The 13,350-nt window shown below is 38.1% G+C and overlaps 1 protein-coding gene across 1 annotated transcript; it reads left to right on the top strand.

Moving 5' to 3' along the window:
* The first annotated feature begins 1,331 nt into the window (after positions 1 to 1,331).
* Positions 1,332 to 3,640, top strand: LOC140883307 (indole-3-acetic acid-amido synthetase GH3.6-like). Its single transcript, XM_073289730.1, has 3 exons — positions 1,332 to 1,709; positions 1,825 to 2,744; positions 2,843 to 3,640. Exons 1-3 carry the CDS (start codon positions 1,384 to 1,386, stop codon positions 3,427 to 3,429), a joined length of 1,833 nt encoding a protein of 610 aa, XP_073145831.1. The 5' UTR covers positions 1,332 to 1,383; the 3' UTR covers positions 3,430 to 3,640.
* The last annotated feature ends 9,710 nt before the right edge of the window (positions 3,641 to 13,350 follow it).

Raw genomic sequence — 13,350 nt, 5'->3', positions numbered from 1 at the left:
TATTTCGTTTTTATTTTTTGTCACAACATTTGGATGGGGTTGGGGGTTGAGGATTTTTTTCTTTTACGTAAGTTGGAATCCTCACGTCTTTCCTTAAAAGAAGTAAGGTTTATGCCACTTCACTAGACTGGTGACGAATTTGGTGGTGCAATTGTATTTGTATTTGTAATTCTTGTGAGGTTCATGCACAACATCTCTAATTTCTTGAGATTTTTTTACCTTCACCGCCCAAAGGGAACTCATCTCTTGTAGAACAATGGACATATATATCCATATGTAGTATCTCTCTAATTTATTCAAAACTTTCAACCTTTACCACTCGGTTGAAAAAAAATAAATAAATGCTAATAACAAACAAAACGTACTTCGTACAAGGCTCGAATTTGGACAGACAAATAATGTGAAGCATGAAAGTTGAATGTCCAATGAATGAAGAAAACAAATGCAACAAGTCCCATCCATATTCACTCACATTAAAGCCATTCCTAATATTAAAAACTTACAACACCACTTTTAATTAGTTGTATAAAGACCAAAAATAAAGTTCACCAAAGTACTCAAAACGTGTGTATATATATATATTAATTTAATTTAAAATTTTTGAAAATAATATCATGCTATTTTTTATTTCGTGATTTTGTTGTTTTTTATGTTATCAAATTTAAGCATTAGTCTTATAATTTTTTATAATATTTAATTAGCGTATTTTTACTTGACATTATATTCAGCGTACATCACTATTAAATTTGTTATATTTCTGCGTCAAGTCAAAAAGAAGGTTAAGATCACATATTCTAATTTGCAGAATTTTCATGAGCAAACATTAAAATTCACTATTGTGTTTTAGTGATTTTTTTTACAATAGATTTTAATGATCGCTCACGAAAATCCGACATACTGCGCTGTGTAGTATCAAAACTATATATATATATATATATATATATATATATATATATATAGAGTTTTGCTATCCTGCCCACCCACCGTGCCCACCTAATGTGTCCACCATGAGGTGACACTCAACTATTGGACGCACAATTCATCACATCCAATAGTTGAGTGCCACCTCATGGTGAGCACATTAAGTGGGCACGATGAGTGGGCAGGATAGCAAAATTATATATATATATATATATATATATATATATATATATATATATATGTATATATAAAAGATCAAAATCGGAGGGAGACGACCAAAATCAAAACAAATAAAAAGTATTGTCTCTATCCCATTACTCGGTTTAAACAGACAATGGTGACTCACCACACTCCTTCCCACACTTCTATATAAGCCCTCACACCTCCCACCACCTCTACTGCTCAGCCTCTCAAGCTCTCTCTATTATACACAACAACAAGCTCTGTGGTGAAAACCAAACCATGCCCGAGGCACGATTGGAATTGGAGAACCACACTGAACATAGTGTGGCTGAAACCAACAAGAAAAAGCTAGAGTTCATCGAGGAAGTCACCAAGAATGCGGACGAGATTCAAAGCAAAGTTCTTGCCGAAATCCTGTCGAGGAATGGCCATGTAGAGTACGTGAAAAGGCATGGCCTCCTCAATGGTCGGATCGACAGGGAAACTTTCAAGAAAATAATGCCTCTCATCACTTACGAAGACATTTTGCCTGATATCAACCGCATAGCCAATGGGGACACCTCTCCCATTATCTGTTCCCAACCCATCTCTGAATTCTTGACAAGGTGAGTTTCCAACGATCGAGTACTTCATTTGTTTTGGATTTGATGAGACGAAGAAATTAATTAAAGGGTACGTTAATTGTGTTTCTTTTTGTTATATATATATATTAATGTGCAGTTCGGGTACGTCGGGTGGGGAAAGAAAAGTGATGCCTACCATTGAAGAGGAGATGGGGAGAAGATCGTTGCTTTACAGTCTTTTAATGCCTGTGATGAGCCAATTTGTGCCTGGTTTACATACGGGAAAAGGGATGTATTTCTTGTTCATAAAATGTGAGACCAAGACACCAGGTGGGCTACCAGCTCGCCCTGTCTTAACCAGCTATTACAAAAGCTCCCATTTCAAGGACAGGCCTTACGATCCTTACACTAACTACACTAGCCCCAATGAGGCCATTCTTTGCCCTGATTCCTACCAAAGCATGTATTCTCAGATGCTTTGTGGGCTTTGTCAGAACAACCAAGTGCTCCGAGTCGGGGCCGTTTTCGCCTCCGGTTTCATCCGGGCTATCCGGTTCTTGGAGAAGCACTGGACCCTTCTTTGTCACGACATTAGAGCTGGAACCCTCAACTCCATCATCACTGATCAATCGGTCAGGGAGGCCGTGATGCGGATCAACCGACCCGACCCCGCTCTCGCCGACTTCATCGAGGCCGAGTGCAAGAAAGAGAGCTGGCAGGGGATTATCACCAGGTTGTGGCCTAATACCAAATACATTGATGTTATTGTGACTGGGACAATGTCACAGTACATTCCCACTCTCGAGTATTATAGCAATGGATTGCCTCTTGTGTGCACTATGTATGCCTCTTCCGAGTGTTATTTTGGTCTGAATCTTAACCCCCTTTGCAAGCCTAGTGATGTGGCCTACACTCTCATCCCATCCATGGCCTATTTCGAATTCTTGCCGGTGCAGCGTAGCAACAACGGCGCCATTCCGAAATCGCTGGATGATCAGAAGGAACAACAAGGTTTGGTCGACTTGGTCGATGTCAAGATTGGACATGAATATGAGCTTGTTGTCACTACTTATGCAGGTTAAAAAAAAATTCAAGAAAAAATTAGTGGCTATAATATTCTTGAACGGCATGATGTTTTTTTTTTAACTTTGTTTCTATCTATCTTAATATTGCAGGGCTGTATAGGTATAGAGTTGGTGATGTGCTTCGAGTGGCGGGATTCAAGAACAATGCACCTCAATTCAACTTCATTTGCAGGAAAAATGTCGTCTTGAGCATCGACACCGATAAAACCGATGAAGTCGAGCTGCAAAATGCTGTAAAGAATGCGGTGAGCCATCTGACTCCATTCGGCGCATGTCTCACCGAGTACACGAGCTACGCGGATACGACCACGATTCCAGGCCACTATGTGCTGTATTGGGAGCTCAGCCACAATGGCTCCCCTCAGATTCCTGGATCCATATTCGAAGATTGTTGCCTGACCATTGAAGACTCCCTCGACTCTGTTTACCGCCAGAATCGAGTTTTCGAGGCAATAGGCCCTCTCGAAATCAAGGTGGTGGAAGTCGGGACATTTGACAAGCTAATGGACTATGCCATTAGCCTTGGTGCCTCCATCAATCAGTACAAAACGCCCCGATGCGTGAAATTCGCCCCCATCGTCGAGCTTTTGAACTCGCGGGTTGTGTCGACTTATTTCAGTCCAAAGTGCCCGAAATGGACCACTCCTGCCCTCAAGCAATGGACTGATATGAACTGAAAGCTTCATTTTCTGATGAATTAATGTTTCTTTGATCAGTTTAGTTTTAGAACTTGATGGATCCTATTTAGTTTGACCAATTGTTGTTATGTTTCCTTTGTTTCAATCATGGTAGAATCATCATAAGAAGCCATGTATAAACACTTTCTGTTTCAACAAGGCCTTGTTTCTCTACACTTGAAACTTGCTGAGGGAATTAGTTTATCTTCGATCTCTTCTTTAAATAAATGTATAATTCAGTTTATTTGATCAAATTGAGCTAAACCTTGGAAGAAAAGAGAACATATAATGCTAGGTTTAAGCAATAGTAACTTCCAAATACTTTTACTTAGCTTTAGCTCATAGTACAATTGAACATCTTTATATCATGGACAACTTGTAGATAACTCCCTAAATCAAACATAACTTTCAATTTACTCCCTATATTTGTCTTTCCGAAAATGCCCTTGTCGTTATTTTAATCATTATTATTTCTTGAATTATCAAATGTGGAATCGGATTCAAAATCTGATTCACTTGATTCATCAAGATAACAAATATTTTCATCGTCGGATGAAAATTCAATTATTTCTACGGGATAGAATCCAATAGTATATATTTCTTCAAGAAGTTTAATTTTATTTTTCTTTTCATTTCGTTTTGGACATTCATTCGCATAATGTCCTTCTTTGTTGCACAACCAACATGTGCAATTCTTTCCTTTACCCTTTGGGCAAGGTGGTTTATTGTTATCAAACTTTTTATAATATTTTCTTTTATAAGGTTTTCTGAAGAAATTCTTTTTAAATTTTTTCTTCTTATAGGGAATAAATTTCTTATTAAAAGATTTATAAGGTTTATTAAATTTATTCTGTTTCTGTCGTTTTAAATATTTGTGTGACATGTTTGTTTTGCAACCGTATTCTTTTACTGTGGATTTTATTTTGTCACAACAAAGTTTATTGTTTTGTATGTAGGATTTAGAGATTCTTTTATTTAGTGTTACTTCATGACATTTCTTTGTTATTATGTCTTTGATGAATTTAATAGCTCCTCCTAAAGTTTTAGCATAAGGTGTTAGAAAACTGTTTTCAGATCAATTAAGAATTGATACCGGGTGCAGCGGAAGTTTAAAATTTTATTTTATTATATGGAACGATTCCATATATGGGTATCAAAACTTTTACGATTAAATTTGTTCAAGTAAAAATAAAATCACAATTAAATTTTTACCTCGTCAAGCAAAGGATTGATCGTGGACTCCAACAGAATTTAATCTGCTCTTCTTGTAAATTCCGGGAACCGATGACAGTCACGATCTAACTCCGGAATTAGGTCCACGAACGAAAAACAGAAACCCTCTGATTGACTGCACTAGAAATCAATCAGAAGTTTTACGTAGAGAATAAACAGATATGATCTGTTAATTCGATTTGTAATTTTTCACAAAAATCACAAGTCGAATTTTCTCCAAAAAGGGATAGAGGATTTCGAAAATCCCCTTGAAAATTCTAGAGTGTATTTTCAAAAATTGCAATATACAATGTGTATAATTTTCGAACCCAACACCTCTATTTATAGATAATTTCTAGTTATAATTGTATCAGGACTCTAACTCTTTAAAGCCCACAATCCATAACTTAAGCCCAACAAGCCAAGCCTGTTGTTATAGAAATTAATATAAAATTCATCGTCACTCCGATTGATAAACTGATTTCACCAATGTGCACAGAAACCATTTCTGCATCTTTTAGAGTCAAGATAATTTTTCTGAATCTGAATTCAGTGATTTCCAAAAATGCCCATCCCTATGTCACTTTAGGAAATCCCACTCCCTTTAGTTAAGAAGTCCAACTTATCTTTCATTAAATTTAACTCTTTAAATTTAACTATCTCTATGGGGTTTTAGTAATCCATTACTTGTGTAACCCTCAATGGTTCAGGAATACAGCTAGCCGTGGGCTCACAACTCCTTGTGACTCGGAACAACAATTTCCGACTTACCCATCGAATCATGGTAAGAGCGCCTAGCAACATCGCCCCATGATTCCCTAGGTATTTCTGATAGTGCCTGCAAGAACCAATAGATTTTGGTTAGCGTACAGTACGGTCCTTTCAACCAAATATCCCGATCGAATCAACAACCATTGGTGCATCGAGAGTCGTTCGAGATTCGATAACTATGCATAACATCTTGGAGATCTATTAGTGACATCGCATGTGTTACTAGGAACACCAAGTAACCTAAAACACATCATGTACTCTGGCCAGAGATTCGTCACACTAATATCTCCTCAGATCGCATAGGATATCCACACTCGCGAGTATGTGGTGAATCCTTGACAACAAAGCATCGACTCTTATATGTGTCGTAACTGTACCCAATCCCGACACCTGATGACCCCAATAGAGTCGGTAAACGAGTCAAAGTACAGTACTAGCATATAGAGTCTCAATGATGTTTCAAGTAATAAGGACTAATGGTGTACAACCAAAACCGCGGACTTTATCCACTCGATAAGTGATAACCACTTGGAAAGTCCGAATAGGGTAGTTCGATCATTCATCATATGAATATCCATTTGCATGCTTTGAACATCTCTATGTTCCATACCAATGAAACGTGGTACTCGGCATCGCAAATGCTAGTCTCAATCTCGAGCAATCCTTATCCTTATTTGCGGACGGCTCAATTGACTAGGAACTGTTTAGAATATACAGTGACTATAAGATGTGTTTCATGATAGCCATTCCCATGTGCTACCACATCTTACATACACTATAGTATATTCAAGGTCTTTATCAAAACAACAATAGTATATAATAATATAACAATATGAAGAAAGATAAAGTCAATACCATTATAAAAGTGTAAATTATATTAAACAAAAGATTGTTTTACATAGAGTCATAAAAGCCCTTAGCCACAAGTTGGCTAACCGGGCACCTACTCTTTCAATCTCCCACTTGCCCTAAAGCCAACTAGTCATACTATGTAATCCCATTGCTTCGCGATGTTTGTCAAACAATGGTCCTGGCAAGGGCTTAGTAAGCGGATCAACGATATTGTCTGTAGAGGCCACTCTCTCGACACTGATGTCTCCTCTTTCCACGATCTCCCGGATGATGTGGTATTTCCTCAGTACGTGTTTGGACTTCTGATGAGACCTTGGTTCCTTTGCCTGAGCAACGGCACCCGTGTTGTCACAGTACACCGGGACTGGACCAACAGCTTCAGGAATTACACCCAACTCTTGGATGAATTTCCTTATCCAAACCGCCTCTTTAGCAGCAGCTGATGCTGCAATGTATTCTGCCTCAGTGGTGAAATCCGCTGTGGTGTCCTGCTTGGAACTCTTCCAAGAGACAGCACCGCCATTGAGCACGAATACAAATCCAGAGGTTGATTTCGAGTCATCCACGTCACATTGGAAGCTAGAGTTGGTATAGCCTTCCAACTTCAATTCTCTCCCTCCATAAACCATGAACAAATTCTTAGTCCTTCGCAAGTACTTAAGAATATCCTTCACGGCTTTCCAATGCATTTGATGGGATTGGCTTGGTATCTGCTCGTGACGCTCAGAGCATAGGCCACATCCGGTCTGGTAGATATCATCCCATACATGATACTACCTATGGCTGACGCATATGGCACATGTGTTATCTTCTATATCTCTTCGTCAGTCTTGGGACACATAGACTTGGATAGAGAAACTCCATGACACATAGGTAGATGTTCTCTCTTGGACTCATCCATAGAAAACCTTTTCAATATGGTGTCGATGTAGGTTGATTGAGTGAGTCCTATCATTCTTTTAGATCTATCTATATAGATCTGAATTCCTAGAATATAGGATGCCTCACCTAAATCCTTCATCGAGAATCTACCTGATAACCATATCTTTGTTGACTGCAACATCCCTACATCATTCCCCATGAGTAGGATGTCATCAACATAAAGTACTAAGAATGTTACCGCATTCTTAACTACTTTCTTGTACACGCATGGTTCCTCCGGGTTCTTGATAAAACCAAAATCCTTTATCGTTTCATCAAATTTCTGGTTCCAACTTCTTGATGCTTGTTTGAGACCATAGATTGATCTCTGAAGCTTGCATACCTTATGCTCGCTTCCCATGGATGTGTATCCCTCAGGCTGCATCATATAGATCTCTTCCTTAATGTTTCCATTAAGAAATGCAGTCTTTACATCCATTTGACATATCTCATAGTCATACCATGCTGCTATGGCAATAAGGATTCTTATGAACTTGAACATTGCGACTGGTGAAAAGGTTTCATCATAGTCAACTCCTTGTCTTTGAGTATAACCTTTTGCCACCAATCGTGCCTTGTAGGTCAATACCTTTCCATCAGGCCCAAGCTTTCTCTTGTAGATCCATTTGCACCCAATTGGAACAATTCCATCGGGAGGATCTACTAAAGACCAAACTTGGTTAGAATGCATCGAGTCTATTTCCGATTGCATAGCTTCAAGCCATAAATTTGAATCCGCATCAGAAATTGCTTCCTTGAAGTTTCTTGGATCACATCCAATGTCGGGTTCACTTTGATCCCCTTCAAGAAGAAGACCATATCTAATAGGAGGCCTAGAAGTCCTCTCGGATCTCCTAGTAATAGGCGTGTCTTGTGATGATTCTTGAGGTGTAGGATCGCTATTTTGTATCTCGGGTTCTTCTCGAATTTCTTCGAGTTCCATCATCTTGCCTTTCTTATCTAATAAGAACTCCTTCTCCAAGAAGGTGACATTCCTTGAAACAAACACTTTTATTTCAGCAGAATGATAGAAATAATATCTGATTGAATTCTTCGGATACCCTACAAAATAACATAAGGTGGATCGACTATCCAACTTATCTCCCACTGTCTGCTTCACGTAAGCAGGACATCCCCAAATCCTCAAGTATGAATACTTAGGAGCTTTGTCATTCCATAACTCGTATGGTGTTTTATCTACTGCTTTAGTGTGGACGTTGTTTAACAACAATACCGCCGTTTCAAGCGCGTAGCCCCAAAACGAAGGTGGGAGCTCAGTGAAGCTCATCATGGATCGAACCATGTCCAACAAAGTTCGATTGCGACGCTCCGAAACACCATTCAGCTGAGGTGTCATCGGAGGAGTCCACTGAGAGAGAATCCCATTCTCTTTTAGATAGTCCAAAAACTCGGTACTTAAGTATTCTCCACCTCGATCCGATCGAAGTGCCTTAATACTTTTACCTAGTTTGTTTTCTACTTCAGCCTTGAATTCTTTGAACATTTCAAATGCTTCAGACTTATATTTCATTAAATATAAATACCCATACCTAGAATGATCATCGGTAAAGGTAATGAAGTAGGTGTTGCCACATTTAGTACCAATCCTAAATGGACCGCAAACATCTGTATGGATCAAATCCAACAGATTTTGACTACGCTCAAGTTTCCCTTTGAAAGGAGATTTAGTCATTTTTCCCTTTAGGCAGGACTCACAAGTAGGTAGAGAGTTAATATCAGACATATCAAACATGCCCTCTCCCACTAGCTTGTTCATCCTCCTTGAGGAAATATGACCTAGCCTAGCATGCCAAAGGTTTGCTGGGTTTTGACTATCATTTTTCCTTTTAATTGTTGTTACCGGTTTATCAACATAATTAATTGAACGTCTTTTAATTTTAAGCTATATAGATCGTTTTCAAGTTGTCCATTTCCAATCAAACATTCATTCTTGTAAATATTGCAAATCTCATTCACAAAATTGCAAGAAAAACCATCTCTATCAAGCATAGAAATAGATATAATGTTTTTGACCAAATCCGGAACATATAAAACATCTCTCAAAAATAACTTAAAATTGTTCTGCAAAACTAAATAAATGTCTCCTATAGCTTTGGCTTCGACTCTAGAACCATTCCCGAGCCTTAGCTGGGTCTCACCCATCCTTAGCTTACGACTTCTTGTCATCACCTGCAAATCATTGCAAATGTGAGATCCACATCCGGTATCCAATATCCAAGAAGAAGTATTAAGCGAAACATTTATTTCAATGTAAAACATACCCTTTGCAGTTCGCAACTGTTCGAGGTATTCCTTGCAGTTACGTTTCCAATGACCGGGTTTCTTGCAGTAATGGCAAACGTTTTCATATTTTGTCCCAATTGAAGCCTTGGCCTTTCCCTTCTTATTTGGTAAAATCTTCTTGGGCGGGGCAGAACGTTTCTTACCCTTTCCACTTGGTCCTTTCTTAGAGTTAGAAGAGGAGCCAACCAAGAGTACCGGTTTATCCTTCTTTAGTGTGGCTTCATATGTGACAAGCATATTGACCATCTCTTCAAGGGTGGCCTCTATCTTGTTCATATTGAAGTTCATCACAAAACCGTCAAACGATGAAGGAAGTGATAGAAGCAACAAATCCGCGCTAAGTTCATGCTCCAAAGTCAAGTCGAGTGTTACCAACTTTTCAATGAGTCCAATCATGTGCACCCCATGCTCACGGACCAAAGTCCCATCTCGCATGCGGCTCGTCATGAGCTCTCTGACGGTGGCATACGTCTCCGACCTTGACTGAGCTCCAAAGAGTTCCTTGAGGTTCTTGTGAATGTCAGCAGCATTCACGGTATCCTCGAATCTCCTTTGAAGCTCATCAGACATCGAAGCCTGCATGTAGCATTTGGCCTTGATATCATGGTCCCACCATAAATCAAGTTTGGTCAACTCTTCCGGACTTGTATTAGCCGAGGCTTCCTTAGGAGGCGGCTTCTCTAACACGTAGAAAGCTTTTTCCGAAGTAAGAATAATTTTCAACTTACGGAACCATTCCGTATAGTTTGCGCCAGTCAATTTGTTTTGTTCGAGAATTGAAAACAGTGGATTGTGAGAAGTCATTGTAATAGTATACTGAAATGGAAACAGACAATAATCAATGATTGTTTAATTAATTTACTAAGACATAAAATATGGCGAATTTTAATTTTATGAATTACACTCCCACTATTTTAAAGATTTCACTACCCTCTAGTGAAAACGGAAAACTGTTTTTCTTAGTGAGAACATGGAGTCCAATTGACAAATCATGATCCCGAATAATATCAGCCAACCATAATTTTCAAAAGGTAGAGCCCAATTACTTCCAAAGTAACCCCCATGTTTTTACCTCATGTCCAATAAGGGCCCAATAATATGACGCCGTTTATTGTGACATGTCAAGATAACCCATCAATATTAAGTTGTGATGGACGGTCGCCATGTGGATCCCCAATAATATGAGCCAATCCCATGGGAGTTCCACCCAACTTACAACATGTGTCGATCCAATGTACAACTTTCCGACGAACGGGCCCCTCCAATAATATGAGCCGGACCGTATCCGCGGGTAGCATATCATACATTGATCGTTGATGGAAGGTAGGAATATTTAAACAATATTTAAATTCCCTTTTTATTAATCTTGATATCAATTTTAAATCATATTTAAAATGAGGGATTTTTAATTTTGAAAATTTGTCTCATCATGCAATTTATGTATGCTTGCGGGATTCATACAATTTAGTCTAAACATGCATACATCAATAATATCATATATTATTTAAGGATGATCGATCCAATTAACTAATCGACCCGTGGTTGCCAATCACGAGTCTAAGTCCAATCCTAGGTGATATGCAAATATGCAATGCAATCCTATTACATTGAGCTTTCAATTTACATTTCTTCGATCTTCATTGTCTGCTGGGCCCACCATTTATTCAAATCTTTGTCTCTCACTAAGTCTAATAAATTTACAATAAATTTCGATGACAAATATGGGATATATTTTTAGGGGTGGGAACGGGCCATAAACCAGGCCCACTTTTATTACATATGACAATCATATTTGGGCTATAAACCAAGCCCATAAATAAACACCAACAACAATAAGACAAATGTAAATCACCTAACATACACCTAAAACATTGGTCATGGCAATCGATCATCCTTTATCCATTAATTAATTCAATAATTAAATAATTGGATAAACTTGCAAAGACATCATAATTTAAAAGATAAAATCATATTTTATCTTATCCATCCATAAGATCATATCTTATCATCAATTGTACCAAAATAATTAATTTTATAAAATTTAATTTAACGGATAAAATATATAAATTTTCCAAAAATTCAAATTTATCCAAAAATCAATTTTAAAATTTTCGGACTCAAACAATTCGATCCGATGCCTCATGAACCAATCAAAAACAATTTTCGATCGGATCAAAAACTAGAATTTCAAAAATTAAAATTTTAATTAAAAATTAAAAATAATTTTTCCGGGCTTCCCGGGACAATCCCGGGCAGCCCGCGCCCCAAAAAAGGGGCCCGGGCTGGGCAGCCCGTCGCTGCCCATTGGGCAGCGATCCAATCGCTGCCCTTGGGCAGCGACGCTCGCTGCCCGATTTTCCCATTAAAATTCAATTTTAAATTTTCATTTTGTTTCAAAAACCGAGGCTTAAAAATTTGTACAATCGATTAATTTAATCGTTTGATCTGAGCAACCTGGCTCTGATACCACTGTTAGAAAACTGTGTTCAGATCAATTAAGAATTGATACCGGGTGCAGCGGAAGTTTAAAATTTTATTTTATTATATGGAACGATTCCATATATGAGTATCAAAACTTTTACGATTAAATTTGTTCAAGTAAAAATAAAATCACAATTAAATTTTTACCTCGTCAAGCAAAGGCTTGATCGTGGACTCCAACAGAATTTAATCTGCTCTTCTTGTAAATCCCGGGAACCGATGACAGTCACGATCTAACTCCGGAATTAGGTCCACGAACGAAAAACAGAAACCCTCTGATTGACTGCACTAGAAATCAATCAGAAGTTTTACGTAGAGAATAAACAGATATGATCTGTTAATTCGATTTGTAATTTTTCACAAAAATCACAAGTCGAATTTTCTCCAAAAAGGGATAGAGGATTTCGAAAATCCCCTTGAAAATTCTAGAGTGTATTTTCAAAAATTGAAATATACAATGTGTATAATTTTCGAACCCAACACCTCTATTTATAGATAATTTCTAGTTATAATTGTATCAGGACTCTAACTCCTTAAAGCCCATAATCCATAACTTAAGCCCAACAAGCCAAGCCTGTTGTTATAGAAATTAATATAAAATTCATCGTGACTCCGATTGATAAACTGATTTCACCAATGTGCACAGAAACCATTTCTGCATCTTTTAGAGTCAAGATAATTTTTCTGAATCTGAATTCAGTGATTTCCAAAAATGCCCATCCCTATGTCACTTTAGGAAATCCCACTCCCTTTAGTTAAGAAGTCCAACTTATCTTTCATTAAATTTAACTCTTTAAATTTAACTATCTCTACGGGGTTTTAGTAATCCATTACTTGTGTAACCCTCAATGGTTCAGGAATACAGCTAGCCGTGGGCTCACAACTCCTTGTGACTCGGAACAACAATTTCCGACTTACCCATCGAATCATGGTAAGAGCGCCTAGCAACATCGCCCCATGATTCCCTAGGTATTTCTGATAGTGCCTGCAAGAACCAATAGATTTTGGTTAGCGTACAGTACGGTCCTTTCAACCAAATATCCCGATCGAATCAACAACCATTGGTGCATCGAGAGTCGTTCGAGATTCGATAACTATGCATAACATCTTGGAGATCTATTAGTGACATCGCATGTGTTACTAGGAACACCAAGTAACCTAAAACACATCATGTACTCTGTCCAGAGATTCGTCACACTAATATCTCCTCAGATCGCATAGGATATCCACACTCGCGAGTATGTGGTGAATCCTTGACAATAAAGCATCGACTCTTATATGTGTCGTAACTGTATCCAATCCCGACACCTGATGACCCCAATAGAGTCGGTAAACGAGTCAAAGTATAGTACTAGCATATAGAGTCTCAATGATGTTTCT

Source organism: Henckelia pumila, chromosome 1, assembly GCF_033568475.1.
Source record: "Henckelia pumila isolate YLH828 chromosome 1, ASM3356847v2, whole genome shotgun sequence".
NCBI classification, from domain to species: domain Eukaryota; kingdom Viridiplantae; phylum Streptophyta; class Magnoliopsida; order Lamiales; family Gesneriaceae; genus Henckelia; species Henckelia pumila.
The sequence above is the reverse complement of the archived record's forward strand: the minus strand, read 5'-3'. Positions and strand labels throughout refer to the sequence as shown.

Coding starts and splice junctions, on each gene's coding strand:
- LOC140883307 (XM_073289730.1), top strand. CDS start 1,384: ATGCCCGAGGCACGATTGGAATTGGAGAACCACACTGAACATAGTGTG. Junction 1,710..1,824: donor ATCTCTGAATTCTTGACAAG/GTGAGTTTCCAA, acceptor ATTAATGTGCAG/TTCGGGTACGTCGGGTGGGG. Junction 2,745..2,842: donor TGTTGTCACTACTTATGCAG/GTTAAAAAAAAA, acceptor TTAATATTGCAG/GGCTGTATAGGTATAGAGTT.